Below are 11,823 nucleotides of genomic sequence, written 5' to 3' on the forward strand. Positions count from 1 at the left end.
GAGACTGTCAGATATTCAGCGCCGTCAAAACAGATGCTATCTGCCCTCTTCATGTCTAATTACCTGTTTACTCCAAGGGCCGAGAACGAATGGTGCTGTTGATAACAACTCACTTTAGTTTAAGGAAATGATTAAGATTTAAGATTGACATTTGATGACACTTTTTTCAGCTTTTATATTCTGTGACATATGACAGCGTGTGCAACTTTGTTGATTTTTCAAAGTGCTTGTTTGAAAGGGCTGGTAAGCTTTAGGCTTTTAAGTCAACATTGAGTTGATGAAAACTCTCCACAGAAAGATTTGAAAAGTTAGAGGAATGGTATTATTATAGGTAAACAACACATGAATTAGTAAGGAATAAGAAGTTAACTAATCTTTTTATACTTGTTTCCCATAGGTACAAGTCAGACAGGTTACTGTTGTGAGAGCTCTCAAGTCTGCCTCTATCAGTTCCATCAGTCCTCTGCTCACACTTTGGTTATGGTACTACAAACTTAACCTTCTTAAATATGTAAAGCTCTAAATCCTGCGTGCCATCTTATCAGCACTGTAAAGCAGTGTACTGAGTCAGCCCAGCATGCCAGCCTGCATGACGCTACTTCTTAGGCTGCATTGTTCGTATTCAGCTTTTATATAAATAGTTCAGCTCCTCCTGCTTCTGGTGATTTACTTGAATTATTTTCGCAGACAAATCACAGATGACAGCAGAGGAGAGCTCTTGTTTTTCATTTGACGAGGTGATAAAAATCGCTAGAGGGAATATTTTACACCCTTATGTTTGTTCAAGGCGACACACTTGGCAGTCGTGAGGTTAGTGATTGAGAGATTCTCTCCAAATACGCCGGAGACACTTTGAAGGAGAGAAATGTGTCGTTAAAAAAGACCCACGCCCTGCAACGCCTCAAATGTAAACTGTAATTTGAAAAATCACTGCAACTTAAATGTCAGTATATTTTAATGCAAACATTAGAGTTTAACAAAATGGGATGCACCTCTGCCACTGAACTGATGCAGTGCTTTTCATCGACAGTAAATACACACACCAGGCGTAGTCAAGGTGTATAAATGTATTTTAGCTTTTCTGCCATGTAGTATTTTATGCCTATAATCCATCATTTTGGTAATATAGTTAATATACAGGTCCGTTAATCTGATGCACATCATTTCTCCGTGCTCGGAAAGTTGAGGCTGAAACACAAGTGGCCTATATTATTTGTTATTCATTTACTGGATGCTGAAAACATTATCACTCGTAACAGCAGATACAGTAACAGCCTGATCACAAAAATGCACAGAGGATGGAGACAATGGAGGCGGTGACCTCACCTGTGGAGGTCAACATAGGTACTGCACACGAGGCCACGTGAAAGCAAAAGGAGATGTCTTCTACATTCAAGGCATGAAGAATATCAGCACACTTGAAGATAACAAGCTGCCTTCTATATCTACCTGTGTGATGCCCTGGACAGACTCCGTCATACACCTGCAGATGAAAGATGCCCTTTAAGGTAAAGGTTAAATGCAACTGCCGTGGGACCAGATTACACAGATAGCTTCATAGTCACAAGTGGAGCCATGGGTGCAGAAGAGAGACTTAAAAATGTTTTAGGATGAGAATTATAGCATAAATTCTGCATTATATTTAGAAATATCTAAGTGTTGCAAGTTGCAGTGCATTTAAAACTTTGTTCAGCAGCACTTTTTATTGGTAAAACTGGACACTTTCTTCCATCTTACATTCAGAATTTTATGCCCGTTGTGGCACACATGAGTATAGCCTACAACCATATAATTAAAACGATTAAAAAAATCAACCAAATGTAGCTCTACATGTGTTTTTCTGTCCCATTTTTCCATTATGTGTGACAGTGGTGTCATCTGAAATAGTTCTGACAAGCCCTAATGAAAAGTGTTTCATAAAATACATTTGCTTTAAATGCACAATTGTTTTATAATTCATAGATTTTGTGATATTCCCATGAATAATCAACGCCGGCCGCTGAGCCTTTTATTACAGCGTCAGATGACATTCCAATTTCTTATTGCCATCATCTTCTCTTACCCTCTGCCTGTCCCACGGATGTCGACAACATGTTAACAAACAGGTTCTGTTACTATAATGATCACATTCATGAGCCTCAAGCAAAACTGATTGAACCTGAGACAACAGAGTCTGCCTTTGGTTTCAAAAACAATGTACTTAAAACCAGTTTTCTGATCATCTGGAGGTTATGACTTTGAAGTGGTTCTTCTCATGCGTTCCTGAAGCGCAGTGTTGCCTTCTCGCTGTATATTTCAGGGGTTTTTTTGGAGTGTTTTCTCTATTGCGTCCTATTTTCACAGCTTCAGAATGCTTTTTTGAAACAGAAAGTCTTGGATAATAAGTTGCGGTTTCTTAGTCGAACACAGTAGCTTTCCTCATGACGTCACCTCAGGTAGAGTTGCAGTTTATCTCCGTGTTTTCATCGGGTCAGGGGCTCTTTAAAGGAATCAGATCTCATTCTTTGGCCCTCATTTACAATATCACCCCCATCTCTGTCTCGTCTTATCTTCTCATGCAGTTTTACTGTATTATCAGAGTTTAACTCCACACCGATAGCTTGAATGTCTCCAGTATAAAACACTCAAACTGTCAGTATTAGTTTGACTGTATGCTTTCTGTGGTTGACCTTCCCAGGAGTAGTTTTTCTTTTCACACTTTCTTTATGTGTTGCTGTACTATAACTTGCACAAAAAATTATGTTGAAGTTTGGTGAAAATATGACCTAAAGTTCAGCTTGTGTTATAACTAAGGTGCTGCATTGTCCACAGTTCAACACAGACGTCAACATTGATTTAATAATGAATTAACTGACTTCAATGATCAACTGTTTCATTGTGCAAACCCACATCATGTCCACACATTATGATTTTTGTATAAAATCATTTTTTTAAAGCATGAAAAAACTGCACAATGTTTTCATGAACAAAATCCTTTTAGGTGGCAGACTGGTGAAGGAAACACATGGGTTCAAAATCAGTGTCAAACAACAAAGAATCGACTTCTATACTGAACAAAGAGCCGAAATATCAGGGATACTAAAGAAAGGTTTATGATTCATTCATAGATTCATACATCATCAGTTTCACCATAATGTTGGCCCCCAGGGGCCACTGTAGTCCCATAGGTAGGGTCTGTATTGATAAGCTCTGCAGAAGGAGGCGATTAGTGATGATCGGAGCACATCGTCCCTCAGGCCCAGTCCCTCTGCTTTGTACATGTCCTTACAAAACTCTGACGTCTGCTGCTTTCGTTTCGTCTTGTACCTGCGGTTCTGAAACCAGATTTTCACTTGGGTCTCGGTGAGTCTTAAGCTGCTGGCCAGGTGAGCCCTCTCTGGGGCCGACAGGTATTTGTGGTGGTTAAATTTCTTCTCCAGTTCAAGCACTTGCAGGTGTGTAAACGCAGCTCTGGAGCGCTTCTGTTTCGCCGTGGAGGAAAAACTGCTGGATTCTGACGTACTGGGACAGGATGTGTCCAGAGACTCTGTGAAGTACAGATGATCAGCTCATTACTCTGTAACAGTCAATGCAGTATAATCTGCATATCAGGCTGTGAAGTGGTGGTTCAAAAGAGCTTCATCATCATCATCATTAGGGAAAAACAACCACAGACTGTGAATTAAAACATGTCATGATGCGGACATAATTTATCTCACATATATTTGTCTCATCTTCTAAAACATTACTGGGTTATCCATCATCACATATTAAACGCCTGCAGGCGCTCACCTGTCTGCACTCTAAACGCCGTCTCCTGAGGGCAGAGCTGCTCTGAAAACGTGTCAGATTCTTCCTCCCACTGTGAGCACCTCTCCATCTTCTGTGGACAGCATTTGCCATTAAACCTCGCGCCGTCCTTGATGGAGAGGATGTCCTCTATGAGGAAGGAAGTCAGAGGTTTGACTGCGTCAGACATTTCCATCCAGTAATCCACAAATCAGAGGCCGCTCAGTGCCAGAGGGCTGCAGGAGTAGCTGAAGCAGTGTGTCTCATCACACGCTCACACCGCCTGAATTTATACAGGAGCAGGGGCGGGTTTACTGCGAGGGAGGGAGGCGGACCAAGTGTGAAACTATGCCTCTACCTTCAGGAACTTTCATTTGTTGGCCTCCTCATATCAACTCGATGGCAGTGTTGACATCAAACATTAACAATGTCTTATCAAAATGAGCCATTGTACTTACAGTTTTAATGTTTTTTTTCTACATCATGCCCATGTAAAATGCACAATTTCTATACTTTAAACCGCATATACCTATACAATAAATATACATTTTGTCATGTATGATAACATTTCCTTTTTATACAGATTTTATGCAATAATACTGCCGACTAAAGCTGTAGTTTGTGTTGCTGGTTTATTCTGCCAAGACATACAGTATTCATTCCTGACTGTATATCCCAATATCTAAATGGGCTTTATGTCATACAGGATGAGGTAATGAACTACTATCAGATGGAATAACAGTGTATGTTTATATAGAAAGTTATTGTACTTTTAGTGGGAAAAGTGGAATGTGGTGGATAATTGGGTGTAGTTCAGTGGATGTATGTCTTCTCGTGCTCCCATCAGCTCAGTCGAGTAACCCAGTTGTCTGCAGCTGCAGGGAGACAGCATTAGGAGGGAGGGAGGGAGGAGGGGGTCAGAGTGGGTGGTCATACCCACTGGAGCACTAATGACTTGGACACATTGAGGCCGGCTCCTGAAAGGACACAGTCATTGCTCGGTGGCTGTTTATTTGTCGTTCTCCGTGGCTCTGTCTGACTTTCTCCAGAGGATGAGACGTTTACTGGCAGCGTTTGGCCTCCTCTGGGAGTTCATGCTTCATTTGGAAATGCATGAATGCAGGTATGATAAACATCATCCTCTCCGTGCCCCCTGGCCCCGCTGACTCCTCCAGCTACCTTGGCACCAACCACACACTGAGAAGTCACCAACACCACACTGTCATACAGACAAGTGCTTTCATTTGATTAAAGTGCAACAATTATGTTTCCGTTAATGTTAAGAGCTGTGTTCTTTACATATGTGTATATATATATATGTTTTTAAACCATACTGATTCCTCTGTTGTGATCATTTCTAAAAGCCATCTGTTTCAAATCCACAGAGGTTCTTCTTTAGCGTTAGCTGCTGTCTTGTCAACACGGTATTAAGATAATCAGCATGATATGTTTCACCTTGAATTCTTTGTCTGTGACCGTCTGTCTACAAAAGCATGCTGAACCGTGAGCTCAAAAAGCTTTTATGCCTCTGTCTAGACACTGTTCTTTCACTTTTTAAACCCCCTTTGTGTATATTTGGATCACACAGTAGTGAATATGCAATTAAATGTAAAAAGAGAACAAGAGAAATGGAAGAAAAATGAAGTATTAGCAACTTTCAGATTCCACTTGAAATTCAATTGCTTTAAAAATACATCAAACACATGTTTAATTGTCATTGAAAGCATATTCACTTAATAAAACAAATAAGAAAACATACGCACTCATTTCAATGACAACAGCGCAAACAAAGCCAGCAGCCTTTTTGAGACTCTACCATCTATGCTGTCATCCTCTGCCCTTATTCTGAGACAATCCACATGATTGCTCTCAGCTGAAAACACTGACATTTCCTCTCTGTCTATTGTGTCCTGAGCATTCAGTGAACAGATACTTGGCTGCATAGTTCTGCATCAGACGTGACACAGTCGCACCTCTGACCTTTCAGCCAGGGGAGACATTTGTCTTCCACAGTCCCTGCTCTGCGCTGACGATGTTTTCTTTGAGTCGCCGAAAGTTGTTGTGCCATCAATCTTCTGTCCTTTTCCTGCTATTTCTTTGTCTGAGATGACGAGACGCGAGCCTTTGTTGTAACTGTAGATTTGTATCGTCGGTGTCGTCTTATGCTGTGGCCTACGCCTGTGATATTGCACAAGTTTTTCACTCCACGTGTTGTGTGACAAAACAGATATGTCATCGGTTTAGTCTGAGGTTTGCAGACAAACAAATCATGACAGAATCAATCTTCCTTCCTTCCCTCTAAATCTTTTCACTACTTTTTGCTCAAAAGGGAAGTTGAGCTAAAAAAAACCCTCCAGTTTTCTCATTCAGTCCTGTTCAGCGTGCATCTCCTTGTTAACAGCCTATTAATCTAAAAAAAAAAAAAAAACTCTCATGCATATGGAAGGTTTGTGCAAATTCATCTGGTCAGCAGAGGTTTACTTCATTTTTGGGTTGCATTGAGTGAATGTGAATATTAAATGGTTTAATCATTCTGAAAACATGAGATTTATGCTAATTCACACTCTCCCCTTGCAGGAATAACTGTACAGTTGCTTGGGTATTTTTCATTAATTGCTGTAATCTAGTTAAGGTTTAATATATTTGGTGTTTCATATAATTACAGGATGCACCTATTTTTGTGACGTCACACTGGCTTCATAACTTTTTCATCACGTGACACATGTGCACATGAAATGCCTTCCACTAGAGGGAGCTTTGCACCACGCATCAACTCCTCACACACTAACAAAGCCTGCAGCCACTTCAGACTACAGCAACAACCTCACAATGAGCCATTTCACTAAAGGATTAGTTTGAAGAGAGTCTGATTATGCACCGTCAATATTTATCTAGCGACATGATTTAGCTGTTGCTGCAGGGCGGACCCTGAGTTTGTGAATCATCTCATAAACACCAGATTATCAGGCTGGCTTTATTACATAGTCAGAGACATGTCTGACGTAACTGCAGCATGAGTTAAAACCGTTGTTGAGTAAACCATAATGGGCCTTTCACTGATGGCCAGAATCACGTCATCCTCTATTTAAACTGACCCTCATCACAACAGTGTAATCAAGCATCTTTATTTTGGGATCCTGCTTTCATTCATGCGTATCTCTATCACATCTCTCTCTCTCTCTCTCTCTCTCTCTCTCTCTCTCTCTCTCTCTCTCTCTCTCTCACACACACACACACACACACACACACACACACACACACACACACACACACACACACACACACACACACACACACACACACCTACCTGTTAATACATCTCTCTCAGCCCACTTCCAGCAGCTCACTTGCCTGCTCTGTTTGTAATTTAATAATATCTGACCAAATTAAATTGTATCAAAACTCACACAATAAAACTCCACACAAGCTCATTTCCCCCACTTAAAATAGATTTTAATAAGGATTCGGTTAAAGTATGAAGGTGAACTAGAAACATTTGTGTAGTTCTTTTAGCATATGCATGCTGTATGTTATGTGGTTTCCTTGTGTACTGTGGAGAGGTGAGGGCTTTGTTTCCTATGTGTCCCTTTATGGCAGAAGGTGGGCGTGGTTCTCCAGGTGGCTCCAACACAGCTGGGACTCATCATAATCGAGCACAACATAAAGACTGTGGACTGAAGAGGACTCGTGTCCACATTGTTTCCGCTGCAGTGGTAGAGTTGGTCGCTTTACCGGCGCTACCTGCGAGTAGACGTTTAAGTCTTTGTTTCTCTCGTGTAGATGACCAGAACTTGATCTCGTGTGTTTTCTTTGTGCTCACTGGGTTCTCCTGCACTCATGTCCAGCTCCAGCGTCTCTGCCCAGCTTCTTGTCCACAATCATCACCTGTATCTCCACCACCTCGTGCCTTCAGCGGTGCACTCACACCTGAGCTCTGTGCGCTCCAGCGTTTCTCTGAGCTGCTGTCCACCTCAGAGCGTCGGGTCTCACCTGCTATTCTACGAGTTTCCGACATACCTGCACTCAGCCTACCTCCGTCCACGGCCGTTGATCATCTGTCCACGAGCCTCGACCCCCAGGCTTGCTGGACTCAAATCCACATCTCCCTTCTCCCCTTTCCTGTCATTATCCACTCAATAAATTCCCATTTTAACCTTGCCCCCTGTCTGCTCAAAATCCCGCTTTAACAAAACATTATACCGATTTCACTTCTGTGGCTGCCTGTCTGCTTCGGAACTGCTTTTAAAACCCTCTCACATGTTTCTAAAACTCTTAATGGTCTTAGTTCAACATGACGTATTTATCAGACTGACTTTTGGTCTATGGACCCTCTACAACCCTCAGGTCTGGTAGTGGTCTTCTAGTAATCTCTAACAACCAAAAACCCTCAGTGAGGCAATCTTTTATTACTGTGGTCCTCGTCGAAGCCAGCTGAGAAATTATAGATTTTTAAAAGCAAAGTTGAATTTTATTTATTTGCCTTTGTAAGTAAGTATTTTAGTTATGGCAGCTTCTCCTCAGTTCCTGTTTGTACTCATTGGTTAATGTGTGGAGGGGAGGGGGCTTTTTATTTGTATTATGTGCAGACACTTTTACGTTAGGGTTAGAATTCGGTTAGGTTAAAATTCCATAAAAATACAACCTGATATTTTCTCGTGTCTCCAGATTTTAGTTTGTAAAAGTTTTTAAATTAGTTTTTTTTTCTCTTCAATTTATTTATTTAGTTATTTTTATATTTGTGTGTTTTAAATTGTATGTTATCAGTTTAAGGTATTTCTTTCTTCATGAATAAACAGCATTAAAGCCACTTTGCACAACACGCCCACCATTAACATAACCTCCACGCGCACGCGCACGCACACACACACACACACACACACACACACACACACACACACACACACACACACACACACACACACACACACACACGGGGACATTATCTGATCTCTTGAAGTGTCTCTGGTCTCCTCTCTGTCTGCAGCCTCGTCCTTATCTGCGCAGAGATGCTCCTACAGCTCCTCTCTGCTGCCGGAGGTGTTTCTCCTCAGCGTCCATTAAAAAGGGACAAACACTCAGTTTTTGCTCATTCACTCATTTAGTTTGTGAATGTGGAGCACGTGCACGTGCACCCCCAGGATTGTTAGAATTCGTACTTTTTTTAAAACCTTGTTTTATAAACTTTTATCCCCATTTTTTTTATAAGTTGCCATATAATAGATACGTTTCAGGTGCTGGATTATACATTTAACAACCACCCAACAGCACAGAATGACATGAAACTGAGAAACATTTGCTCTGCAGGTGACTTCAGTCCTCTCTGAGGGGAGTGACAGGTCAGACAGGAACTGCTTCCCGTTTGATTGAAAGTTTGAAAAAGTTAAAGAGCCACTCTGTCTGCGGGTTTGTTTACCAAGCAAAGCTGCGGGACGGGACGAGCTCTCCAGCCTTATCAGCGGATTTGTGAATGGGACAATAATGAGCTCAGTTTGATAGAGCAGCCCCGTCAGGTCAGATGTCACTTCATCCATTAGCTTTTTGATGGCTCTCTTTGATAAACTGCACGGAGGACAGCTCTAGAACCAGTTACCAAAGGTTTCTACTCAGGTGTGCTGGTTTTAATGGGCTGCTAAGAGGGACATTACGCATTTGTACTGGGAGTGATGGATCGAGACGTTTTGTCAAAATTGATGTTGTTTGAGAGCTTATACTTTAATACCATTTAAAAGTTTTTTTTTTAACGTTAGTGCTTGTAAAAGTGTCTCCCTTGACGCATTACAGAAATTAAAGTAGAATTACCGTCACAGAAAGAAAATAGCCACAGGATGTAATCTAATTTAACGTGTTTTGTCGATTAGTTTGAAGGACATAAACTTTTTACATCTTAAATTCAGAATTCGTAACTATTTAAAGGGTGAAATATTCAAAGAAAAATCCAAATGGCTTGTAAAGAATTTACTCTTCAGTGTCTGTTATGCAATCAGATGATTTTTAATTTGATTTTTCCAACAAAAGGAAACAGAAACAGATCCAAAGCATATATACAATAATAAAAAAAAAATCTTGACATTTTACTATACAGATTATTTGTATTTCTTTAATCACCAGCCTCTGACTCCCTGTAATGACGCCTGGAAGTGTCCGTGGTTGAAGGGCCCCTCGCTGTTCCCTGTCAGCTCAACCAGCTGGTTACTGCCGGCTGGAGGAGACACACTGTGGTAGCTGCAGCCATACACGCTGCTGTTTGCATATCCAAACACGGGGTTATAATGTCCCAGAGTCACATTATAAGATGATGAATGCGAGCCTGCGCCGCACAGCTTCCCGTCCCGCACCAGCACCGGCACCGCCACCCTCCGCGGTGCAGGCGGATACCCCGCCAGCTCCAGAGACTTGTCCTGCCTTTGGCGCTTGCATTTGTACCTCCTGTTCTGAAACCAGATTTTGACCTGTGTGGAGGTGAGTTTGAGGATGTGGGCCAGGTGGTCCCTCTCCGGGGCGGACAGGTAGCGCTGCTGTCTGAAGCGCCTCTCCAGCTCCGACACCTGGGACTGAGAGAAGAGGACCCGGGGCTTCCTGCGCTGCCTGGGTCTGCTTTTTGAGTTTTTGTCACAGTCAGGTGAACTGTCGAGACCGCTTATCTCTGCACACCAGAAGAGAAAACAGTTAGATAAATGCAAACTTTCTAAAACTCAGTTACTGAAGTTTCAATCTGTAAGCGATTTGGCTTCCAAAAACTATCATTATTAGCATTATATACATTTAAAATCTACTTATGAAATAACGTAGAACTTTAAATAACACCTTATTTTCTAAAATAAACTTAGAAATCTGCAACATGTCATGTGTTTCTACTCCAGAATTTTCTCGAGCAAAGTTAAAATTATTTGAATTTTTTTTTTTTTTTTTACATATCATCAGGTCTGCTGTATCATATTCATATATTTTTGGTTTAAAATTGGAAGGAAACACACCACACTTTTACTTCTTCCACTTACTTGAAAAAAGTAAAATTAAGTCAATTAAAAAACAACAAATACGCATTGAATAACATTGTCTGAGTTGGAAATGAACTTTAATAATATCAAGTTTTAAAGACGACATAATTCAAAACTTCACTAAAATCAAAACAGATTACAGTTTGTAGTTATTTGCCACACGTTAAATTCATATTGTAGTTAATAAAAGACCAGTGAAAACTTTTCTGTGTGCGCCTGATTGTATACAAAGATTGTAATAATTGACTGAATAATAATAATAAATGTTGACCACTGCAGTTAGCTGATCACTTTTGGATCTTTGGGGGGTAAAACATTACAAATACATCTTCTTCCTCGTGCCTTTATACTTATTGATGAGTAATTCTTCCTAATATTTTTTCTTTTAGTTTTCTAATGCAGAGATTTTAGGATAAAAGGCACGTGTGGCAGGTCGTGGTGGACCATGTTCTATCCTTGCTGTCGCGCGCCCAAGGACGGCCTAAACCTAGCCAACCATCAGCAGACTGGGCACACCTGGAGCTGACTGTTGATCGCGTTTGCATCATCTCACCGTGTTCATTCATCTCCTCTTCTGCTGCTGAGTTATGAGCATCCAGCTTCTCCTGCATCCCAGAGACGCACGGCTCAGGCTGGCACTCATAAATGCGCCTGCTCCGGGACGCACCGTCCGCGTCCTGATAACGCATCGGAACAACTTGATCGGTCATCAAGAAGTCATTTTCAAAGTGGTGCTCAAGCTTCAAAATATCCTTCACTGAAAAGGGCGTCGTGGTGGCGGAACTGGGATGCATCCCCAACATTTTGGGTTGGCTGTAAATGATTTGGATCCGTTTTACGCGCTGTTCTCGAGTCGCTGGTGATGCTGCCGGACGTCCCTCTTCACTGACTGATGACTGAAGGCCTGTGGAGATTTAAATCAGTCAAGAGTCCAGCCGAAGAGCGAGATCTGTCTGTCACCCCTCTCCAGCACACTGGCCAACACCCAGCCTGCGCGCACAACTCCTTTTCTTCTCACCTTACACAGGAACACCTCACATCACAGCCACCCTGCTCA

General features: G+C 41.6%; 2 protein-coding genes across 2 annotated transcripts; both read right to left on the reverse strand.

Annotated features, from left to right (window-relative positions):
* Positions 1-3,114: 3,114 nt before the first annotated feature.
* Positions 3,115-4,002, reverse strand: nkx3-1 (NK3 homeobox 1). Its single transcript, XM_070965141.1, has 2 exons — positions 3,772-4,002; positions 3,115-3,526 (listed from the first exon to the last, which is right to left on the reverse strand). The coding sequence occupies exons 1-2, from the start codon at positions 3,962-3,964 to the stop codon at positions 3,126-3,128; spliced, it is 594 nt and encodes a 197-aa protein (XP_070821242.1). The 5' UTR covers positions 3,965-4,002; the 3' UTR covers positions 3,115-3,125.
* A 5,867-nt stretch (positions 4,003-9,869) lies between these two features.
* On the reverse strand, positions 9,870-11,569 carry nkx2.7 (NK2 transcription factor related 7). The gene is made up of 2 exons (XM_070965247.1): positions 11,320-11,569; positions 9,870-10,411 (listed from the first exon to the last, which is right to left on the reverse strand). The coding sequence occupies exons 1-2, from the start codon at positions 11,567-11,569 to the stop codon at positions 9,870-9,872; spliced, it is 792 nt and encodes a 263-aa protein (XP_070821348.1).
* Positions 11,570-11,823: the final 254 nt, after the last annotated feature.

This window comes from Chaetodon trifascialis, chromosome 6 (genome assembly GCF_039877785.1).
Source record: "Chaetodon trifascialis isolate fChaTrf1 chromosome 6, fChaTrf1.hap1, whole genome shotgun sequence".
Lineage (NCBI taxonomy): Eukaryota > Metazoa > Chordata > Actinopteri > Chaetodontiformes > Chaetodontidae > Chaetodon > Chaetodon trifascialis.

Coding starts and splice junctions, on each gene's coding strand:
- nkx3-1 (XM_070965141.1), bottom strand. CDS start 3,964: ATGGAAATGTCTGACGCAGTCAAACCTCTGACTTCCTTCCTCATAGAG. Junction 3,527..3,771: donor GGCGTTTAGAGTGCAGACAG/GTGAGCGCCTGC, acceptor TGTACTTCACAG/AGTCTCTGGACACATCCTGT.
- nkx2.7 (XM_070965247.1), bottom strand. CDS start 11,569: ATGTTGGGGATGCATCCCAGTTCCGCCACCACGACGCCCTTTTCAGTG. Junction 10,412..11,319: donor AGAGGAGATGAATGAACACG/GTGAGATGATGC, acceptor TCTGGTGTGCAG/AGATAAGCGGTCTCGACAGT.